The 25,427-nt window shown below is 41.9% G+C and overlaps 1 protein-coding gene across 2 annotated transcripts in view; it reads right to left on the reverse strand.

Annotated features, from left to right (window-relative positions):
• The window catches only part of SND1 (staphylococcal nuclease and tudor domain containing 1), a 959,968-nt gene that overhangs the window by 702,906 nt on the left and 231,635 nt on the right, over positions 1 to 25,427 (reverse strand). The window contains exon 11 of one of the 2 annotated variants that reach the window (XM_075345399.1): positions 6,559 to 6,648. In XM_075345399.1, coding sequence (XP_075201514.1) covers positions 6,559 to 6,648 — 90 coding nt within the window. Of the gene's footprint in view, positions 1 to 6,558; positions 6,652 to 25,427 lie in introns of both variants that reach the window. The other variant, XM_075345398.1, reaches the window with a different exon arrangement.

Genomic DNA, 25,427 nt, shown 5'->3' on the forward strand with positions numbered 1-25,427 from the left:
CATTGTTGACATGCAAATCAGCCACTGCATGTTGCCGCCCTGCAGGGCAGGTACAGTGCGATGAGTACCTGTCCTTCTCCCTGTGAGCTGCTATCTGTGCCCTGTATGTGCTGGACAAACAGGGTTGCCCTCTCTGTCTAGAACACCATGAGCGCTGTTTGCCCGACAGTGTCTTCACCTCATTATGTTGTACGGTGCCCGGGCAACTGTGACACACCCCCCCCCCTACACCCCCGTGCGCTGTCTCTGATGAATGCAGCATCCCGTGCTCCTGGCTTCTGAATACAGTCAGGAGCAGAGAGCAGGGATGTCGCCTGACACCAGCGAACAACAGCACTGAGCTCTGCATTGCTCGGCTGTAAGGACGCTGCAATCATCACAGCATGGAGGAGAAGAGACAGCATGGGTGAGGGAGGCGGCAGAGAAGAGAGTGCACGGCTGCCAGAGCTGAGAGTTCATGGGTGAGACAGGGGAGTGCTGGGGATGTTAATGTAGGGATAATAATAATAAATAATAAAATGATGTTTTATATGACAATACAGCACAGATTAGCTTAATATTTACAACAATCAAAGATTTATCTATCAAGCTGGTAAATACCATTTCAAATCACCACTCCAGCATTTGCCTTTCCAGCACTAAAAACACAATTTAAATCCAAGTCCCCTGCCCCTAGGGTTATACTTAACCTCTCAGGTTTTGATGCTTTTTCAGTGCCATTCAATTCCTATGGTGCCATCTTGTGATTGTAACTTCTTACAGGCCAGAAGTCAGACGTTACATCACAAGCTCTCAATGCATCTCTATGAGAGACAGAACGAGGCTCCCATAGAGTTTCACAGAGTTGTGACCTCCGGAGTTCCATGAAACACTGGAGTTGCCAGCAGGTCACAAATCATAGACCGAAGTGGCGGTGATGGAAGATGAAGCCGCCGGATAAGGAGAATAATGCTGCGGTCAGGGGACTTAAATTTAAAGCACCACTAATACAGTGCAAAGAAAAAAGAAAAAAAAAAGTTGACTGGTGCTTTCACTACCAATGTTCTTTGGACCATCTGCAGGAAATTCTACTGATTTATAACTAGACACAAGAGTAAAAGAAACAAGACAGTGATACTAAAATTCCTTTCAGGACTAAATATACTGATCATTTCTGCTTTAAATATGTATCACCAATAGAGTTGAGCGGACCCGTGTAAGTTCAGTTCGGCGGGTTCAGCAGGACCTTCAATTAAGATTGGTTTGGAACTGGGACTTGACCTGAACCCCAATGGAAGTCACTAATTGGGCAGTTTGGGGTTCCGCCCACGTGCAGCAGCAGGGGTGGGTGGGTTTTTTACATTTTTTATTTTTAGTTCTAATGGTGAACAGTGCACTACAACTGAACATACTGTTACTTCCAGTGCGAGCCGATCAAACACTGCAAGCAACTCGCACCGGGCTGAGCACCGAGCGTAGCGATGTACGCATGAGTGGTTTGCATATATAAAGCGCCAAAAGTCCAAACCCGAACTCTGTTTTTATGTGTAAAGTCTGTGTTTGATACGAACACTAAACACCAAACCTGGGGTTTTTGCTCATCTCTAATCACGAATACATTTTCATTGATCAAAACTATGTACTGGGGGGTTTTTTTGTTTTTTTATTGAATCTGTCAGATTTTTTTTTTCTATATAATAAGAGAGCAGTATAATATAGGGTGATTCCAGGGAGGTATGACTTACTAGACCGCTGGGAGCAGTTTGTTAGAATCTCTCTTTTACCTACTGTAGATGTGGCAGAGCTAAACCTTTTGCACTGTGTATAATCCCGCCCACACCCCAGACTGGCAACTTCCTGTGTACAGTGTACATTGTTAAGCTGCCAATCAGTGGGGGGCGGGGTTACACAGATTAGCCTGACTGCTTTGCACATGAAACCAAGTCAAGCAATGATGATAATCTGCTGATAAAAGACTGATCTGTTTTCCAACTACAGCACACAACCTAATAAATGACACATCCCTGGAATCATGATTTCCTGCCCTATATACTACTGTTTCTGCTTTAACATTATATAGGAAAACCTGCTGACAAGTTCCCTTTAATTTTATTTTATTACATATTTTTTTTTCTTATACTTTCTGCAGGTCATTTTAAGGCCTGTTTCACACGGCAACTTCTTGCATCACTACTGGCTAAATTGAACTATTTAGCTACATCTGCACTTCACAGCAATATTTTGAGTAGAATGCTATTTAGGTTGACTGTTTGTTAGAAAGCAAATCTCTGAAAATTCTAGTCAGGGGATAACCCCAATGACTCCTACAGGAAAGTGTTTTAGGCATATTTTGTGCCATGTGTAGAAGTCATGGATGTAACAAGATGCTTGGCTGTGCTCATAACTTATTGTGAGTCTGTGCTATCTATATACAGGTGTGTGTGTGTGTGTGTGTGTGTGTGTGTGTGTGTGTGTGTGTGTGTGTGTGTGTATTAGATATATATCTATATCTATCCATCTATGATTCTATCTATAAATGATTCTATTAATGATTCTATGATTCTATCTGTCTATGATTGTATCTATAACACAACTTACCAGTGTGCTGGATAATATATTCAGCAATGTTCATCAGCGTGTCTGTTTTTAATCAGTGATATTTTTATATACAAACAAAAAGAAAAAAAAGCATCTGGATTGCACCCCAATTGTATCCATGTGCAGTCTGTGATTTTTACGGACTCAAACATGTCCGGTGTTGATCCTAGTCCCAAATCAAAATTACCAATACAAGTCTTATTCAGTACACAGAAAAAATAATAAATAAACAGCAGAGTAGACCATAGGTATGCATGTTTTGTTCATGGAAAACCCAGGATATGCATGGGAAATATGGATGTGTGAATGAGGCCTTGACACTGACTGTTAGAAGAGGACTGACAAGAAGCAATCTCCACAGAAAAGAACGGATCTTTTATTAGCACCCACTCAGTGACCAGTTGTGAAAGATTTTGGAATCTAAATAATGAAAAAAAAATTTGTAAAAAGAACGATAAAAATGACCAAAATTATATTTCATATAAAGATAATAATTTTGACCATATCTCTTTTTGATAATAAATATGTTAAGGATTGATTTTGCAGCAGAAATTTCTGAAACTTATTATCTATGGAATGGGATTTTGTGGCAGCAGACGCATGTACTGCAAGTTCTATTCAGAAGAATCGCACAGTCACAGAAATCTCAGCGACAAAATCTGGAGAAAGTGAATATACACTTACAAGGAACTATTTAGCTGGAAGAATCACCCATAGGCTTTAGGCAAATCGATTGTTTATTGTTTACACAGGCCGACCACAACATTTATGCAACAATCCTTTTTACGAAAATCTTGATACCGGCAATACTTGTCCTGTTTAAAAAGGATAATGTGCTGCCAAGACCAATAATTTTTAAGCTTACATAAATATAATTTTACTAGGTAAACATTTTGCTCGCTACTTGGATTTAAGCTGTCTAAACAGGTCAGCAATTGCCTGAGGAACACTCATTCCCAATTATCGGTCTGTCTAAATGGGCCCCTAGAGTATTGCAAAAGCTTCCAGCACACATAATTAGTCGCTGCTTACACAGTATTACAAGCACTTCTTTACAATAGGGGAAGCAATTCCAATAACCTGCAGGACACTCACAGTTGCTCTCCAGGTTGTGAAGACAATGCAGCCTCCTAAGAAGTCTGTATTCTGTAAATTAAGTGAGCGCTAGGTCTGTCATGTCGTGCCAAGTGGAATCACAATGAACCCAGCACCTCAGCAGACATGCAGGCTGCTCAGAAGACTATCCAATTTACCTACCGTCCAGGGGGCTTTCTGTAAGATACTTATATGTGTATTATGGATCTCTGTCAAAGTTAGTTAATTCCCATCCAATGTCAAGGTGAAAATCAAATTGTGAAACTGTTCTTCATCGGTGGCTCAGCACATTTGTGTCAATTTTACGTCTAACACAGTCAACCATTACGGAAACAGCAACTTACCAATATTTGCAAAAAAGGTTAACAAGCATCAGCTAATTAGCCTAAATATCTAATTACATGCCAATTAGACATTTAATGACTGTCTACTGTGTAGATTTTCTTCTGACTCTGGAAATAAGCAAGAGATTCACTTTCTGTATTTCAGGGTCACAAAGGCCCAAAAGGGTTTAAAGGGAATGTGTCAGCACCCCCAATTTTTTTTTTCTTTTTCAAGAATTGAAAAATGTAAAGCAGTAAATTGTGAAAAAACGTAAACATTAACTTTAAGGGTTTAAAATGTGAAAAATAATGTTAAAACATTTGATATTTTCCACTTTTAAACACTAGGGGGAGCCGCTGCTGAACTATGTCATGAAAACGTTGACTATTGCTAGCTCGCATTACACCTGCCGAAAAAGTGTGTAGGACTAGCTCGCATGTGCCCGATGTTACTCCTCCTGTCTCCCTTTGGGCATTTACAAAAAAATAAGGGAGGATGGAGTTTAGGGTCACAATGCAGAGACTTTTTGTTGGTGACTGCAAAGTGATACCGAGACAAGAACGGCTGACAGCGCCAATTCCGTTAGTTTTTGCTGTTTGCTATATCAGGTGCTATGATGAAGTATGTAGACTGTATCACGCAAGGGGGTTAAGTACGTGAACTGTATCACATGCAGAGATGAGATACTATGAGGTCTGTATCATGCGCAAGGATGAGCTATGCGGACTGTGTCAAGCACAAGAATGAGATACATGGACCGTGTCACGCACAATGATGAGATATGCAGACTGTCATAGGTAGGAATTAGATACACAGAGCAGTGGGCTGAATTAGATACACGGAGTATCACGCTGGATGGAATTAGATGCACACCTCAGTAGCCATATCACATAGGATGGGATTATATATACGGTTTAGCAGACTGTATCACACACAATGGGAGTAAATACATAGTTCTACTCAGTCCGTGTAACACCTCATTTTGATCTGTATGTGTGCAGGGACATCAGAATGAAGCTTTACCGCTGCATCTACACACACAGACCTGATGTGCTTTGCAAACGCAGCAGTAAAGACTCATTCAGATGTTCCTCCATACACTGACCTCTGAATGAGAAGTTGCATTGACTGAGCAGAGCTGGGATACCTTCTCTGCTGTGCTCTGGACACTACGGTGACAATGTTGATGAGTACAGGATGGCAGCCTGCATGAAGTTACTACTGCAGTTCTATACTCACCACTCAGAGCAGGTCTGCAGCAGTATCTTTTTCCAGTGGTGAGAACAGCTCGGTTGCCTGGTAGTTGAACAGAAGTAAAATACCAGGCTGCCCAACCGATACTCACTGCACCGCAGCTTCTGTACTTGTCACCTCCACCCAATCACTGCTCGCTGCTCCTGGCTGTCACTCTCCTGTCACCACTGAGTATGAACTCGGATGTTGTATGAAGATACAGTCTTGGCCCATACATTTGTGTGTGCCATTTTAAAAACTTAAAATTCAGAAATTGTGCATGGAGCTTTGTTTAATGTTTATAGAGAGGTGTGCCTTGCTCCTCCTAATATTAGCAAATACCTCTAGTATAGTTCTCCTGATATAGCCATGCCTCTTACCTCATGTGCAGGGACATTGCATCTTGGGTATCCATTGTTACGACCATGAGCAACTAACAGTCACTGTATCAGTGGACGTAACCATAGATACCCGCTGCAATACCCTTCACATAAGGAGAACTATACAGTGGAACCTTGGTTTACGAGAACAATCCATTCTGGGAGTGTGCTTGTAAACCAAGTTACTCGTCTAGTGAAGCAAAATTTCCCATAGGAAATAATGGAAACTCAGACAATTCGTTCCACAACTTGTTCAATGTCCCAACCTGGTCCTCTATTGTGCCATTCCACAAATGCACAAACACGCACACACCCATATTATGCTCACCTTACCTTCCGTTCCATCGCCGGCCTCATGGTTCTTGTAGTTTGCCGGTACAGGATGTGTATCGGGTAACCATCGCGACCGACACCGGAGCTTCCGCTGCCAGAGCGCTGATGTCAAAGGCAGGAGACGCTTGCCTCCGATTGGCCAGAGTGCTGCCTTTGAGTAGCGGCTGACAGTGGAAGTTCCTCCATCGTCGCGATGGTTACCCGATACACATCCTGTACTGTCGAACTACAAGAACCATGAGGCCTGCAATGGAACGGAAGGTAAGAGGTAAGGTGAGTATAATGTGTGTGTGTGTGTGTGTGTGTGTGTGTGTGTGTGTGTGCGCGCACTGCTAGAGCGGGTCAGAGTGCGGTTATAGTACAGAACCGGAAGTGTGTGCGGTATTTGCTTGTACAGCAAAGATTGCTCGTAAACGGAGTTACAAATTTACAGCAAGCCTTGCTCGTATAGCGAAATACTCGCACACCAAGTTATTAATAAACCGAGGTTCCACTGTACTACATTTCTATTTAGAGGTATGTGCTAATATTATTATTACTACACCTACTACATATTGGAATAGGATCTTGGAGATGGGAATAACCCTATAAACAACATAGTTATACAACATATTACCTTCTTTCCAATTAGCTTCTTGCGTAGAAATTCTCTGGCCTCAAACATATATGGAATGTCATAGAGAGGACGGAGCTTCTTGTTCTTATCCTGCTGAGAAAAAAAGATTGAAAAGCAAATCAAAATGTGAACACAAAATTTAATACAAAAAAAATTAAACTGTTAAAGAGGACATAAAGCCTCCTTATTAACACTCACACCACCTGGCGATTTTCAGTTTTTGTTTTTTCCTCCCCTTCTTCCAAGAGCCATAACTTTTTTTTTTATTTTTCCGTCAATATAACCATAGAAGGCACCATTTTCCAAAACCCATAATGTTCTCATTGGATCGGGTCTGTGAGGGCTTATGTTGAGCTGACTTTTTTAATTATACAATTTTGATTTAGATGTGATGTCTTTATTGCATTTTATTGTAATGTTGCAGCGACCAAAAAGATGGCATTAGGCTATGTTCACACACTGCGTTTTTTACCTGCGTTTTGGGTCCGTTTTTGCTGCAGAAATTTCTTGAGAAATTCTTGTAACCTTTCTGCAGACATTCCCCAGCAAAACCTATGGCAAAAAAAATTAGCTGTGCACACACTGCGTTTTTTTCTTAAGAAAATTCTTTCAGTAGATTTTCTTAAGAAAAAGAATGAGCATGTCACTTCTTTTCTGCAGCTAACTGCGTTTTTTGCCATAGATAATTGGCACAATAACGCAGGGCGCAACCAGCGGTAAAAACGCACCGAAAACGCACCAAAAACGCACCGAAAACGCGGCAAAAACGCACCGAAAACGCGGCAAAAACGCAGGTGCGTTTTTGGTGCGTTTTTTAACGCAGGTGCACTAATCCTTCACTCTTAAGAAATTTCTTAAGAAATTTCTTAAGAAAAATCATTTTTCTAGTGTGAACATAGCTTTAAGGTGTTTTGGCTTTTTCATATTTTTAAAAACGTTTTTTTTTTTTTTGTTTTTTTTTTTACACCTTTTATTGTAGTACCTGAACCTGCAATCTTCTGATAGTTTGTGCTGTACAGAGCAATGCCTCAGCACCGCGTTGTACAGCATAAACGCTGTCTTATTGTGTACACCAGTACACAGCTGGCGTTCACAGGAACTACGTCATCAGCCTACCTCCTGGCTGTCATGACAACCCATGGGCGCCCCATAATCATGTCACGGGGCCACTGATGTGAGTGCTCCCAGCTGGCGAGAGTTAAATCCTGCGGTTAGAGATTAACAGCGGGATTTAACTATTTAACAGGAGTACCACACCTGTTAAAAGGCACATGTCGGCTGATCAGATCAGCCAACACGTGCAGGGAAACATGCAGGCTTGCCACGCATCAAAGGGAGGGACACAAACTTTGACATACCAGTATGTCCAAGTTCGTGAAGGGGTTAAAGGGAAGCAGTAAGCAGGATTTCTCACCGCAAACCATTTATATCCACATGTAGCTTTTTTAAAGACAAGTCTAGCATATCTTTACATGGCTATTCCATTCCTCAGTTGCTGAGAGATCAGTGTTTGACTTGACATATACTGTAACTACCTATAGCAGATCTGAAACCTGTTTCATTTCAGCTCTATTTCCAATCCAGTGGCGTCCTGCTTGACTGAGTATTTATGCGGTGTAACTTCAGGCAAAAGAAGCCATCAGTCAAGCAGGAGGAGGCAGCGCTGGGCAGGGAATAGATCTCAAGTAACAGAGGCTTCAGATCTACAAATAGCTCTTTAGCTTCAATTGCAGATCAATTCAAACGATTACTTCTCAGTTTATAACGGTATCGCTGGACTGGTCTTTGAAAAAGCTACAAGTACATATAAATAGATTGAGATGTGAAATCCTGATGACAGATTCCCTTTAAACAAATATTGCCTTATAACTTATTTGAAAATAGGTCAATGAGCATACCTAAAAGAAAATCCAATACCTATTTCCAAGTTTTAATAAAATGATATGCTGCTACAAACATAACTTCAATGATTAGCTACAAGGCTCTAATTCTGATTGATGCCAAATTAAAAAGGCACTTCACAGTCCTACCAAAGTACCTCACTTTATAAAAATTCTGAATATGTGTAAAGTATATTCTTTTCAAACATAAGCTAATGAAGTAACAAGAAATGGCTTAAAAAGAAGAAGGGAAAAAAAACCTCCTATCATGTGGATGGATTTGGTCTCAATCAACAAGGACTTTTTAAGATGGAAGAGAAATGTCTTTCATTACATGTTCCAAGGCTTTTGGGTGTCCAGAAATAATGAATTTCTCCAACAATAAATCAGTTCCTGTGTCAGGCATTCTCAAAATAACATCTTGTTTGTAACCTTTACAATACTTGAAAAAGACTCGCTTAAGCCAATTTCAAGCAATTCTTTTATTTTAGAAAGGGTCAGTGTATGAGTAAGTCTACATGCCAGTGGCTTTACAAGGTGGCGGATGAAATGCTTTCTAGAAATGAGGTAGAGAATGAAGCCACATTAAAAATTTACAATTTTTAATCGTGCTTTTTATATCTAGATTGTACGAGAAAATGGATATGCAGCTTTATACATTAGCTATGACATCTGAAGCTAGCAATCCAAACTTTAAAGGGTCACTGACGTTAAAAACAAACTTTGCAGAAATCCATAGTACAATCTAATGAAAGAAACTCTGTAGTGTATACTAATCAGAGAAATGTGCTTCTTTCTACACTTCGGCTCCGTTCCCACTATCAGTATCTGTTGAGATTTTGACGCTGCAGAATTTCTGCACCTTAAGGGTACTTTACACACTGCGACATCGCTAGCGATCTCATTAGCGATGTGAAATTCTAGATCGCAAGTGCGATCATTTGAGATCGCACATAGGTCATTTTATGCATGTGCGATCTAGAAAGATCGCACTTGCGATCTAGAATTTCACATCGCTAACGAGATCGCTAGCGATGTCGCAGTGTGTAAAGTACCCTTTAGTTTGAGTGAGTCTTTAAACTGCATTTTTGATGTACAGTTTTTTGTCCCTGTTTGGTGTCATGCTTTACATAAAGTCGTTTTGCTTTGAAACTTCCTGGTATTGACATCAATAGGTACGGGTTACATGCAACTGATGCGTTTCCGCTGTGTAAACGCACCTAAAAAGCATGTGTTTTCTTACCTGCGGATTTTCCCCATCTAATGCAAGTCTATGGGGAACTTCCATATAGAACACTCAGCTTACCGCAAAAGAAATGGCATGCTGCAGCTTGGAAAAACGCACCACAGGTCAGTATACCAGCATAAAAAAGGAGGCACATTGGACCGCAGATTTCTATTAATCCCATCCATATTGCTTGTACTTTAAAACATGTTTTTCAAGCAGCAAAAATACAGTCAAAAATGAGCATAAAACTCATCTTATGCATGTACCCTTATGAGCAGCTAATTGTCCTTCATTCCTGTCTCCTGAACTCATTAAAGGGAACCAGTCACCAGATTTGGGGCCTATACACTGCGGCTACCACCAGTGGGCTCTTATATACAGCATGGTAAAATGTAGTATATAAGAGCCCAGGCCGCTGTGTAGAACATAAAAAAACACTTTATAATACTCACCTAAACCGGTCGCTCTGGTGCAGACTGGTCAAATGGGTGGCGCTGTTCTCCGGTGCCGGCGCCTCCTCTTTCGGCCATCTTTGTTCTTCTTCTTCAGATGTGTGGGTGCACGACGCATCCTACGTCATCCACACTCGCCAGCACTGAGGTCCTGTGCAGGCGCACTTTGATGTACCCTGCTCAGGGCAGATCAAAGTATTGTAGTGCGCCTGCGCAGAACCTCAATACCGACCTGTGTGCATGACGTAGGACGCGTCATGCACACCGGCTTCAGAAGAAGGAGGCCCAAGATGGCCAAAAGAGGAGGTGCCAGTACTGGAGAATATCGCCACCCATTTGACCTAGTCTGCACCGGAGCGACCCCTAGGTGAGTTTTAAAGTGTTTTTTATGTTCTACACAGTGGCCTGGGCTCTTATATACAGCATTTTAGAATGCTGTGTGGTGGTGGCTGCAGCTTATAGGCCCCAAATATGGTGACAGGTTCCCTTTAAGTTTTCTTTTTAACATCAGTGCAATTAGGTCCGATGTTGGATCATAATACACGGACTGGCCATGACTCTCTCTACCAGAGCGTTACCATATATTTGTATGTTTCTCAGTAGTTGTCACACTTGGGTCTTGAGAGCCACAGTTAGTCCGTGATCGGACATCAGCCAGTATTGCACGGACATGTAAATGAGCACTTACTCTGAAATCTGTCTTGGTCAAAGCAAGCTACAATTAAGGCTAGTGTCACACTTGCGTTGAACGGCATCCGTTGCATTGCGTTGTGTGACGGATGCAACGGATGCGTTGCATATAGGGCACAATGGATCGTACAAAACAACGGAATCCATTATAGTTTTTTTTTCTTGACTTTACTCATCTACCATGCGCAGTTGTGCAAAGACGGATGCGTTAATGGAATCCGTCAAATGGCAGATTCTAACAGAATCCCTCAAATGGCGGATTCTAACGGAATCCGCCACCATAGACGTCCATTATAAAAACAACGGACGCCGATGGAATCCGCCGCTCTGCGTCATTTTAACGCACAAAAAAACGTTACATGCTGCGTTCCTTTCACCCAGCGGAAGCAACATAGCGTCGGCCAGCAGAAGCAACGCAGGTCCATTAGTCGCAATCCGTCGTCCATACAAGTCTATGGGAAGCAGCGGAATCCGTTAACGGCGGATTGCGACTGAAAGAAAAAAAAACGTAAGTGTGAAACTAGCCTAATGAATGTCTATGGGACAAGCATGGAGGAGCGAGCACGGACAGACAATGCAGTAGCTGCTAGCATGCATTTTATCTGAGCAGAGCTACACTGCTCAGAAATGCTGATTGTTCTGTTTTGTGTTTCTAAATCCTTAACCCAAAGCCATTTAGCGCAGCTAAATTCAGTGCTTCCTAAAAGGAATGTCACCAGGTTTTTGTTACCTCGTCTGAGAGCAGCATAATGTAGGAAGAGAGCCAGACTCCGAAGCTCTCTCACTTAGTATACTGGGTGCAGCACAATCAGAGCTTTTAGAGGTAGCAGAGTTCATAAAGCTATGCCCGTCCACAGCACAGTTTTCTGTGTACAGGGACAGTCAGTGAGCTGCTAATCAGTGCTGGGAACATGATTGTACCAGGTCTTATGTGGGAAATAATCAGGGCAGTGATATTCTCCTGTTGATAAAACATTTGTTGTATTGAAACAACTGCATACAGCCTAATAAGTGACATCCCAGAAATCAGTCTCTCAGCCCTTACCTCTACCTCATGCGGTCTTCAAATTACATAGCAAAAACCTGGTGACAGACTCCCTTTAAGGCCTCAGTTCCATTGGAAGAGATATGGTAATGACCCTTCGCTCCTGCTCTACAGAGAGCGTGAGCGGAGGGTCATGCAACTGTGATCCGATCTTGCGATCAGATCACAGCTGCGGAGAAGAAGGAACACTGTCTTTCTCTCCTCCGCTGCCTGTCTTGCCATATATCGCGCTGCACTCGGATGACGTGAGTGCAGTACAAAGTTTCACACACACCTATAGACTTGTATGGGTGCATGAGCCAAGACTCGCTGCCAAATGCAGTATGCTGCTATTCTTTTCTCATGCATATGTGGCATGAGAAATCAATTGAAGATGGACACTGCCCTATAGTTTTACACTGGTGTGAGTGCAATCCGATGTTATCAGATTGTATTTGTCCGTGCAAAACGCAAGTGGAACTGAGGCCCGACATTCCTGAACAGAGGAACCACTACTTAAATTGTACAGAAGTACTCCTAACACTGTACTGCCATCCAAAAGCACAGCATGACCACTAGAGACATTATGTGTGACTTTCCAACAGCACTGTTATTTTAGCTTAAAGACCCAATGTTTTTAGCTTTTTCGCCAGAGGAATTTTAACAGATTTTTGTATATTTATCACAACACCCAGGGCTCATCTCTCGACATCTTGTGTTGCCTAGTAATGAAAAAGTAACATTTTCCAGACACTTTCTTATGAGCTCCAGCAAAATGCAACCTCTCCGCCATCAGTATGATTACTAAACAAAACTGGCAAAAGACTTTATAAAAAAAAAAAAAAAAAGGGGAAAAAAGCCCATAGGATATTTTTTATTCAGAGAAAACAAACGGTTTGAAACAGATGATACCATTACATCACAGAAAGAGCATTACAAGCTGGCTCGGAGCCATTAACATAGGGAGGACATGATCAGGATCCCACAGAATGGAAAGCAGGATTTTCATGCAACTTAAGTATATTCTATCGTACAACACTTGAAACCAGCAGCCAGCTTTACAAATGCCATTTCATTTTGTCTGCCTCAGACAGAGCTCAATTTGCAGGTTTGTTCTAGTGCCAAAAATGATTGAATTTTTTTTTTTTTTGCTGCAGATGAGACAGGTCTTTTTTCACAATGGATTATGCATGAAATTAATTACTGCTAAATAGCTTGTATTTTCCATGCTGAAAAAAAAATGGAGATGATTCATCTTTACCATTTTGGAAGCGGGAGACAATTGTATATAGCTAAAGCCTTGTCCACTTAAAGAGAAGAAATTAACTTGACCTAACTGCTCAACAAGCGTATAATAAATCTGTGATCTATGACGACGCTGGAAGAAACAGCTTTTAGGAGTTATTTCTTGTGTGGCCAGTTCTCATGGACTACTTACTGCGGCCATCCATAGTGAAGAAAAAAAGCTGGTTGTTCCGATAAATAATCCTTACTTTATTGAATTTCCAAGTAAAAAAAGTCATTGCATTGGGATACAAAAGATGACGCGTTTCGGCTATACAAGTCTTAATCATAACATAATACTGGCATAGTCGAAATGCATAGTTTGAAGAAAGCAAGGATTTTTTTTTCGGAGCAACCAGCTTTTTTCTTTACTTTGGACTGTTATTACCCTCAGCCGATAGGTTAACTGGATATCCGTTCTTTAATACTGCGGTGGTGTTTATTGTTTAGTGGCGAGTGTATTAATTCTATACAAGGATAAGGGTGCACATCAAACTTAGATAATGGTATAATGCCTCAAGCATATGGAAAAATATTGGAAAATGCAATGAAAAATGCTACTTGCTAACTTGAACATGTGAATAATGAATTACATACCTGCCATGAATATTAGGAAAAAGGAGATATTTAGCAATCGCATTGATCAATGTAACTGAGCCCCAAAACCTCGTCAAGGTATATCTCTATATTGGGGTCCCTAGCTCTGTGACCCTAACTGTGTGTCATCTCATTGCAATTAAAAACTGCTGTGGGTGGAGAGGGGTAACCAAGGACTTTCTTATATAGGAGATGGAAAAAACATGGCCAAAAGGGGCGGAGCTGTGTTCACATTCAGAAAAAACTACATATAACTGAATAGGATAACTGAAGTGAGCACTAATATATATATATATTATGAGTGCAAGCCAAAAAATACATACTATACAAGGATAAGGCTGCACATCAAACATAGATAATGGTATAATGCCTCAAACATATGGAAAAATATTGGAAAATACAATGAAAAATATTTTTCCTAATATTCATGGCAGGTATGCAATTCATTATTCACATGTTCAAGTTAGCAAGTAGCATTTTTCATTGTATTTTCCAATATTTTTCCATATGCTTGAGGCATTATACCATTATCTAAGTTTGATGTGCAGCCTTATCCTTGTATAGTATGTATTTTTTTGGCTTGCACTCAGAATATATATATTAGTGCTCACTTCAGTTATCCTATTCAGTTGAGTGTATTAATTCGCTTGTATGTTGTACTTACTCAGGGTACCACGGTATGTTTTTTCAGCAGATTCGGTTAAAAAATTCACATAAAGGGTCAAATACTCTTAGTACACTTTCTATTGACTTCAATGGATAAAACATGCCTATAGTGCAGATGGGGCTCCAAATTCGAGTTATCACACAACTGAAGTAGAAAAATAAAGTCCCAGCCACAAAAACTGTGACCAAAAGCACACAAAAATAAGGTTTTACATGCATTTACTAGACAAACAAAACAAAACCTATACCAGGAAACAAGTAAAAATCTGCAGCATGTGAATTCTTTTTGCGTTCTTTCCTGCATTTTCACAATTGAAAGTAATAAAAAAAAAAAAACGCATAAAAAGATGCAAGTCACAGCAAAAATGCATATTTTTCCAGCAGTGTTATCCTGTCAGAAAATGCAGATTTGGGTGCAGATTGCAACCGAATCTGCAATGTGCGTTGAACGGCATCCGTTGCATTGCGTTGTATGACGGATGTGTTGCATATAGTGGCACAACGGATGCAACGGATTGTACAAAACAACGGAATCTGCTTTTTTTTTTTTTTTTACAGTTTTACCGGCGGCAGACTATTGTGAACGATCAGCTGATCACCCGGCTGCCAGGTGATCATTGATTGCACACAGCAGTCGGTCGCCGGGTGATCAGCTGATCGCTCACAGCAGCCGGTCGCCAGGTGATCAGCTGATTGTTCGGCAGCCGAGAATGTGTGCGGGGGGCGGAGTGCGGGGTGGGTGGAGCCGAGCGGGGCCATGGCGCTGATGACGTCAGTGCCGCGGGGACTACATGGCTGGGAACAGGTGTGTGTGTATGTATACACACATGCGGAGTGGAGTACGGGAGGGGGCGGAGCAGAGAGGGGAAGTGTCGGGCTCCCTGCACACGTAGCCAGGGTATATATCGGGTAACTAAGCAAAGCACTTTGCTTGGTTACCCAATATTTACCTTGGTTACCAGCGTACACCGCTTAGGCTGGCTCCTTGCACAGGTAGCCAGGATAAATATTGGGTAACTAGGCAAAGCGCTTTGCTTAGTAACCTGATGTTACCCTGGTTACGTGTGCAGGGAGCCAGAGAGAGCATGCGCAGCGAAATCCTAAGTATTCCGCTGCTCAAAAAACGTTACATGCTGCGTTCCGTCCGCCCCGCGGAAGCAACGCAGGTTCATCACTCGCAATCAGTCGTCCATACAAGTCTATGGGAAGCAGCGGAATCCGTTAACGGATTCCGCTGTTTTCCAAAACGGCGTATTGCAACTGAAGGAAAACAACGCAAGTGTGAAACTAGCCTAACAGTATTCATGAAAGGCAGACAGCCAGGCTCTACTGAATCAGTGTAGATCAAAATGAAAAGCCCACAAGGCTGTCTCAATGGTCGAAAAGCTGTGAATGACAGTCTGTGTCCATAGAATAAGAATCTCATACAGATTATGCAGAGGGAGAGCGAACACCGTCCTAAATATCAGCACAAATAAAATTATGCTTAGTGAGTGGCCTGTAGAAGGTAAAAAAAGATAAAGAAAAAAAAAAAAAAAAAAGGTCAGTCCAGGAACTAAGCTGAGAATATATAAAAATAAAAAAAAAGCTGCTATGGATGCCAACCCCATATGCAGAAGGTATGAGCCTACAATTTGCAAGATCATGTCCAGATCAAAGAACAACAGATAGTGCAAGGAAAGTCATTGTGCACTCCATTTTTCCTTACTGATATAGTTTGACCCACAAATCCAGACTAAAACACAAATGTGCAGGATTGTGGATAAGTGCACGGGTGTGAATAGCACCACTGACAGTGTGTTGGTGACTTGTGGCAATGAGCTTCATACAGTCTGAACAGAATTTTAAACTAATAACCTCAGGATCAGTTTTGTAAATTTTTGCCTTATGGCATTAGAACAATGTATAATTTTTGGGTGTGAGATCCATATCTTTTTTTCTACACTTATGAATTGCACCATAAACTGTGTGGGTCAGCGAGTTGTAAATTTTTTTTAACTTAAAGTATGAAACTAGGGGCAAGATATAGGCTAAGAAAGAATCGAATATTGAGCCTGACACTTAGAGTAACCTTAACTTATGGTAATGTCTAGGTTATGTATAAATTGTTTTTTTCCCATGGCAAAGGAATCCTTAGTCTTTAATATAGTTTCCAGTTTCGGTCTGTAGTATTATAATATTTTTCGTTTTTAGAGCACCAGTGATTACCTTGTCCAGTACAAGTGAATCACTGGGGTTTACATACAAAATACAATGAAGAAACTAACATTGACCGAATGAAACAGAGGGCAGAGAGTGTTATGCCCTGCCCTTGCAGTCTACAGCAGTGTTCCCCAACTTCAGTCCTCAAGAGTCACCAACAGATCAGGTTTCCAGGATTTCTCTAATATTGCTCAAGTAATGGAGTTTTCAGCTGGCCAATGCTAAGGAAATCTTGAAAACATGCTGTCACAAGGAGATAAGCATACAGCTTCAGGCTGCAGCCCCCAACCATGCGCTTATCAAAATAAGAGGGACTGCATGCAGCATTTAAAAACAAAAAAAAACAAAAAAAAAAAAAAACACTGAGATCCTACCAATTTTGATACCCAGCCTTGATACCCAGCCATGAAAAAAGCCGACAGCTGGGAGCTGGTATTCGCAGGTTGCTGAGGCCCAAGGTTATTACCCATCCCCTCTCTAAAAATAGTAGCCTGCAGCCACCCGTAATTGTCACATCCATTAGATGAGACACAATTCTCGCATCTTACCCGGCTCATTACGATTTCCTTGGTGCGGTGGTTGATGACCACCTCACAGCTGCCACAAAGTCCTAGATTAGTAATGAGAGGAGTCTATGAGACACCCCCATTACTAGTACTGTAAGTGAAAAGAAAAAAACAGAAAAATCTTTTATTAGAAATAAAATACAAAAAAAACAAAAAAAAACAAAAACACCCTCTTTCTCCAATTTATTAATCGAAACACCCAGTTCTGACGTAATCCATACGAGGTCCAAAAACGATCCCGACTCTGCTACTTAAGTCGCATCACTCGGGTGAAGAGCATGACCACCTGCTGTGGAGTCAGGCAGACACTGACTAAGCTGCAGCTGTGAGCGATTACGTCACTTAGTTTATCTACACTCACAGCTGGAAGTTCCCATGGTACCCTTAGTTTATCTACAGTCACAGCTGGAAGTTTGGATGGTACCCCACCTGTGACTGCAGGTAAACAGACCTCATGTGACCTCACCTCAGTTGAGCTTGGTTCAAGAAAACCTCCATATCCTGGCAAAAAAAACCTGAATTTCTGCCAAGAGATGCAGATATGGTGGTGAAATGTATACACCAAATTCCTGCACCAAAAATGCACCTTCTGGCAAAAAAAAAAAAAAAAAATGCATCTAAACGCGATACGGTTTTGATGCATTATTTTACCAGAAGATGTAGATTTGGTGCAGTAATTTGGTGCATATATTTGAGCACCAAATTTGCATCTCTTGGCAAAAAAAAAAAACCCACACAAACTGTTTTGGTACAGTTTTCTGCCAGGAGATGCAAAAGTGATGCTGAAATGTCTGCACCAAATTTGCATCTCCTAGCAGAAAACCGCAGCAAAATGGCATCAAAACAATTATGCTTTTTTTTGACAAAAAAAAATTGCAGATCTGGTGCTGAATTTTATACACCAAATCTGCTGGAGGAATTTTTATTTTTTTTGCCACAAGATGCAGATTTGGTGCAGGAACTTGGTGTATACATTTGAGCAGGAAAATCTGCATCTTCTGGTGGTAAAAAAAACCCAAAAAAAACAAAAAAAAAAAAAACACATTTACCTGATAGTTTACCTATTTTTAGGTTAGCAGAGGGGCGGGGATTTTTAAAATTTATTTAATAATCACACAAAAAAAAAAAAAAAACACGCATGCGGTCCCTCTTATTTTGATACACAGCCAAGGTAAGCACATGCCTGGGGACTGCAGCTTTTAGCTGTATGCTTTATCTGTGCTGGGTATCACAACATACGGGGGACCCTATGCCAATTTATTAATTTATTTATTTTTATACCACTATAGAGATGCAGACGTGTAATTCCAACCAATCAAACGCTGTCACACAGGGTGGGGGCGCGGTTTGACTGCAACCAATCACAAACGCCGGGGCTAACAGTGGGCTGGGGAAGGAGTGAATATGTTTGAGGATTAATGAGTGGACCCGGAAGTAGCGTTACATCAACGTGGGAGACTTTGTAAGTAAAACGCTCATGCCCAATTCATCATTTTCCTTTACATTTTTTTTTTTTTTTTTAAATTATCCAGGTGGCCGAATCTGAACAGTTACACGGAGTTCCCTGATAACTTAGTGTTCGGGGTCTGCGCACATACACTAGGTATCCGGTACGGACCCCAAACAGACACTAGGTATCCAGTATGGACCCCGAACTTTACAGTTCGGGTTCACCCATCACTCTAAGGCTGGTTTCAGACGTCCGTGTTTTAGGTACGTGTGACATCCGTTTTTAACACGGATGTCACACGTACCCATGTTAACCTATTGTGCACTCTCACACGGCCGTGTTTTCACACAGACCGTGTGGCCCCGCTATTTCACACGGAGGGAGACGTGCCCGTTTTCTCTCTAGCAGCACGGATGTCACACGAACCGCACACTGATGTGATCCGTGTGACATCAGTGTGACACGTACCGGAGAAAACACGGGTTTTTAAATAAAAAAGATTTTCTATATTTGCCTGTTCCAGCGATGCTGTCTCTGGCTCTGCTGTGTCCCGCTCCTGACCCCCGCCCATTATTTTCATTGATTATTCACCGTGTTGAGAAGCTGAGAGCAGGGGCATCTCGGTGACAGCGAAGAAGACAGCACCGCCGAGGACAGCACCACCGAGGACAGCATGGCTGGGGACATCGCTAGTGACAGGTGAGTATCCTGCCAGCATTGTGTGTTCAGGGACGTCCAGGAGGTCATCGGATTTCCCAATGAACTCTGATGACCTCCTGACGACACCCCTGCGACAACTGCATTACAGCGAGTGTCACGATGGTGACTTCCAGGGGTTCATGAAAGTTCATTGGGAACCCTGATGAGTCTCTGGATGTCACTGCACAAACTGCTGTATACTTAACTGTCACCGGCGATGTCCCCAGTGATGCTGTCCTCGGCTGTGCTGTACCCAGCCTGTCCCTGCGATGTTCCAGCTTCCAGATCCTCAGGCAGTGAATAATCAATGAAAATAATCAGCGGGGGTTAGGAGCGGGACGCAGCAGAGCCGGAGACAGCATCGCTGGATACAGGTAAATATATAACATCTTTTCATTACAGAGACACGTGTTTTACCCGGTACGTGTCACATGTATGCAAACACGTGTAACACGTATGACCATAACCATGCGTGACTGGTACCTGATTAAACACGGACGTCTGAAACCAGCTTAAAGGATATTTGCAGAAATATAACATTAAGCCATGTGTTTACAATAAAAACGCTTTAAACAACACATGAGACATATTTACTTGAAAATGCGAGGACGGCTTTTCAGTGTGTTCCACCAGCCAGGCTTTGAGGCATCATTAGCTTGAGCAGGAGGATACTGACAGGAACTAAAGTGGTTTTAAGGACCCACAGAGCGCCAAGTTCGTATGGCAGATTAGTGGTGCCATATGTATGCTTCAGTCATTATGCTTGGAATAATTGTACAGCTGGAACAGTGTGTGTATGAGTACAAAGCTGCACAATGTTCACATAGAACGAGGAGTAACTAAACATAGATGTTTATGTGATCATTAAAGACGAAAAACATAAGTACCTCAGGGCATTATACTTTTAATAGACACACACAAATACACATTAACACATAGACCTTAGTTGCAAATTCAGTTCTTGGCCCTTTAGAGGATCCTATGGTTGTCAAGATAAATAGTCCGAGCCTGGTTCTGCTGGGAATCTGCCTTTTGTATCCTTGAATGGGTTTAATCTACTGCCAGATATTAACCCTTTGCGTCACTTCTAGTGTTTATTCTGCTCTTTCTTGGGACATATATGTCACCTTGTAGGGTAACATCAGATGCTGCAGTTGATAACCATATCAAATAACTACACTTGAAAATAATTTACCACGACGTGGGCTTCGCCCAATTTTTGTATGCTAGCCAGGTACAGCAGGCGGGTATGGGCTGCCCCAACCCCTAGCTGCCTATTTGTACCCGGCTGGGAACCAAAAATAGAGAGAGGCCCTTTTTTTAACCCCTTAAGGACGAAGCCAGTTTTGTACTGAATGCCCAGGCCATTTTTTGTAATTTTGACCAGTGTCACTTTAAGAGGTTATAACTCTGGAACACTTCAACGGATCCTGACGATTCTAACATTGTGTTTTCGCGACATATTGTACTTCATGTTAGAGGTAAATTTAGGATGATATTTTTTGCTTTTAGTTGTGAAAAAATCAGAAATTTGACAAAAAAAATTTTAAAATTTCGCAATTTTCAAAATTTTAATTTTTATGCCCATAAACCAGAGAGTTCTGTCCCACAAAATAGTTAATAAATAACATTTCCCACTTTTCTACTTTACATCAGCGCAATTTTTGAAACAACATTTTTTGGGGTTAGGAAGTTAGAAGGGTTTAAAGTTCATCATTAATTTCATATTTTTTCAACAAAATTTACAAAACCATTTTTTAGGGACCACATCACATTTGAAGTGACTTTGAGAGGCCTGGGTGACAGAAAATACCCAAAAGTGACACCATTCTAAAACCTGCTCCCCTCAAGTTACTCAAAGTCACATCAAAGTTTATTAACCCTTCAGGTGCCTCAAGGGAACTAAAGCAATGTGGAATGGAAAAAAATAATAATTAACATTTTACCTAAAAATTTTGCTTTAGCACCAATTTTCTCACTTTTTCAAGAGGTAACACCAAAAATTGGACCCCAAAGTTTGTTCCCCACTTTCTTATGAGCGCGGTGATACCCCACATGTGGCAGGAAACCTCTGTATGGGCAAATGGGAGAGCTTGGAACAAAAGGAGCAATATTTGAATTTTGAAAAGCAAATTTGGCTAAAACAGATTGTGGGCACCATGTTGCATTTACAGGTCCCCTAAGGTACGTAAACAGCAGAAACCCCCCCTCAAGTTACCCCATTTTGGAAACTAGACCCATTAAGGCTTCTATCTAGAGGTATAGTGAGCATTTTGGACTAACAGATACTTCACAGAATTTGATAACATTAGGTTGTCATTGAAAATTTTCATTTTTTTTTAAACAAAAATGTTGCTTTAGCACTAATATTCTCACTTTTTCAAGAGGGAACACCAAAAAATGGACCCCAAAGTTTGTTCCCCACTTTCTTATGAGCGCGGTGATACCCCACATGTGGCAGGAAACCACTGTACAGGCAAATGGGAGAGCTTGGAACGAAAGGAGCAATATTTGAATTTTGGAAAGCAAATTTGGCTCTATCTGGAATAGATAGGCTCTGAAAATATTCAATATGGTACAAGAACAACAGAAACCACACAAATTTCTTTTTGGAAAATTATACCCTGTAATGTATTTATTTAGGGGGGTAATGAGCAGTTTGCCACCACCATTTTGTATGTAGTTGATGCTGCACACGCATGTGCCTATAAGAGTTGGTGCACCATTTGGTCTTCACTCTTCATGGTAAATTTCCAGGACTGGTTAGAAGCTACAGAGACATGGAGCTAACAAACACGAAAATCTTTCCAGGAATTATTACTCACAAAGGGCAGCATGCCCCAAAAATCACATTTGTTGATTATAAAACTTGGTCGAGCTAACAAAACCGTTATCTTGCAATTGGGTATTTTGTAGCAAGAAGAATAGACTTTACTGGAGTGAAGGGCAAAATGTGGAGGAATTAAGCAGCCACTGTGTGGTAAATCTGAGTCTGTTCCAAAGATGAAAGATCACCAGCAGGGCGAGAAGGACAGCTTTATTTTTCAAACAAACTAGTCGTACAACGTCTTCCTAGCTCCATCAATCCCTATATGAGGGACGAATGTGCCAAGTGACGTGGTACACCATAACAGGCTCCTGCCTGCCAAGGTAGGAACCGCTATGTGCACAAAACGACCAATATCCTGCAGGTTTCTCAAAATTATGTCCTGTACAGGAGGTTCGGCAAGATCCATGCAGTAAAGCTCGTAGGGGATGAATATGGAACAGCCACATTGTTAGAGATCCTCCAATAAAATGATCGTGCCCGTATCACCAAGATAAATAAGTAATAAAAATTCAAAGAAAAGTTTTGTGTAGCAAGACATAGTCGTAAAAACCATCAAACTAAGATAAATGGTAAAATAATATGCTTGTGAGTGATCAAGTCCTGGAAAGTTGTCAAATGGTCAGACTTTTCAAGAACGTCAGTGGGGTCCACATTCTGGAGTATGCAGACGTGGGCATGTAGACAAGGATTTGTCTGAATAATAGTTTGATATGGGATGATTGTGGCCTGGAATTATTTGTGAAATGGGGTAAAATGTGTTTTAATGATGAAAATTGTAATAGTAAATTTTATTTGACACAAAATAAAAAGAATCTTTACATAATTTATTACACAATTATGGGGGAAGTGATGCCAATTCAATAATGGGTGGTAGGGGGTGACAAGACAAAAAAAAAAAAAAAAAAATCGAAGGTGGCAAAATTGGTTACGTTTACTTTAATTCCAGGGGCTACTACGAAAGGGGGAATTTGGGGGGAAAATATCACATTGGGATTCCACAGTGCAGGTGGGACTGCAGTACTTGGGCCTGCCGCTGAACCTTCAGTAGTGACGACGCCTGCCACTGAAGCTCCAGCAGTGATGACAGACTCCGCTACCATCAAGTTGTGGGATCCTGTGGAGGAAGCAGAGTCCTCACTATCTGAAAATCCCTCAAAGTCAGAGGCAGACTCCGTATCTGTGCCTGAACTGCTGGCGGCAAGCAGCGTGTATACCTGCTCGGCAGTGAATGTTCTGCGAGCCATTACTTTATTTTTTTAAGATTTTTTTTTTACTCCGATCCTAACCCTAACCCTGATTCTAACCCTGATCAATGAAGAAAAAAAAATTAAAAAAAAAAAAATCTAATCTAACCTAAGGGGGTGATTAGGATAATTGGGGTGAGGATATTAGAATGATTTATAATAAAATACTTTTTTTTTGTTTTTTTTTACAAGAAGCAGCAGCAATTGTAGTCGCTCTCTCTTCTCTCCCAGATCAACTACAAGGGAGAGAAAAGAGAGGCAGACCCAAATGCTGAAATTTCTGTAAATATTTTGGGTATTTGATCACTGTGATAGGATCTACCACTTTGATCAAATGCCAGGAACCAATGAAACTGGTTGCTATGTGGAGGAGGCAGATTAGGATGTGGGCACACTGCACATTCATGCGCCATTTTGGAGAGAAGAAGAGGGGGGGCTGCGGGGGACCTGTAATTTTATTGAGGTACCGGGGGAAAACCGGAGGGGACCATGGGAGCACACTTATGTCCTTTGATCACGTCGGATGGGACAGAAGATGATTATTTCAGCGGGCGCATGTATTGTATGCGTCCGCTATTTGAAAACCTGGAGGGGACCGGGGGGGGATATTGATGGGACTGCTGGACCAGGGAAGGATCGGGGAGGACCTGGGAGGACTTTATCTTACATCGGACGTGTTTTGATCAAGTCAGATGTGAGCGAGATCACCAGATGGTTACATTTCTCGGCGGCCGCATAGAGCTTGCGGTCGCCATTTTGAAGGCCGAACACGTGGAGGCGGGTGGGGAGAGGGACCGGGGGGGACCGTGCCAGCACCGGAGGAATCGCAGGGGATCTGGGGAGAACAATTTTCTCCCGTCTGACATGTTTGATCATGTCAGATGTGAGAAAAAAAAAATTTTCACCGATTTCATTTTCTTATATGTGATCGTTATTACACTGTGTATAACGGCGATCACATGTCCAGGGAACGGAAAAACCGGCCCGAATCATGATCTCCAGGATCTCAAATACCCCCGGTAGCTGAAGCCCCGGAGATTTTGCACCGCTGGGGGGCGCTATTTACATTTTTCTGACCACAGTTTTAAAACGGCAGAAAGGAATAAGTACCCTTTTTTACTGCCATTTTAAAATGTAACGCTGTCGTAATGGGGTTAATTATTTCATGAATTTCATGAAATAATGAAAAAAAAAAAAAAAATATATAAAAAAACGACGTGTGCTTTGCCCAATTTGTGTCCAGCCAGGTTTAACTAGGCAGCTGGGGATTGGAATCTGCAGTGCAGGAAGGCACAAGCATTCTTGGCCCGCCGATGCGATTTGCAGTCCGCAGCCGCCCCAGAAAATGGCGCTTTCATAAAAGCGCCATCTTCTGGCAATGTATCCAAAATTTTCCAGCGGCCCTGGTGCCAGGTGGCATGCTGGTTAATAAGGGGTTAATACCAGGTTTGTTTTACCCGCCATTAAGGAGAGAGAGAGAGAGAGAGAGAGAGAGAGAGAGAGAGAGAGAGAGAGAGAGAGAGAGAGAGAGAGAGAGAGAGAGAGAGAGAGAGAGAGAGAGAGAGAGACTGGTTTCAGACGTCCATCTGCTGCCTCCCACTTCTGCCCGCCGCTCATTATACTCACTGAATTTTCACTGCACTGAAGAGCTGGAAGAAGAGGCTGCGCTGGGGACTTCAGTGCCGGGGACCGCACCGATGGGGACAGGTGAGTATTCAGCAGTGTGTGTGTGTGTGTGTGTGTGTGTGTGTGCGCACAGTGAGGACCTAGAAACCGGAGCATCGTGGGGCCAGCATTGGGGACTCATCATAGTTCCCAATGAACTCTGTTGAACCCATGAAGTCACCCTGGTGACACTCGCTGAAGCGGGGGTGTCAGTTCATTGGGAACACCAATGACCTCCTGGATGTCACTGCACACAGGCTGCTTGCTATATACTCTCACCTGTCTCCGTGGTGCTGTCCCGGTGATGCTCCTGCTTCCAGATGCAATGCATCGGATCCAGCGAGATGCAATATTTTTTTGACCGAGGTCAAAAACGCAACAAGTAGCGTTTT

The sequence above is a fragment of the Anomaloglossus baeobatrachus genome, chromosome 4 (genome assembly GCF_048569485.1).
Source record: "Anomaloglossus baeobatrachus isolate aAnoBae1 chromosome 4, aAnoBae1.hap1, whole genome shotgun sequence".
NCBI lineage: Eukaryota > Metazoa > Chordata > Amphibia > Anura > Aromobatidae > Anomaloglossus > Anomaloglossus baeobatrachus.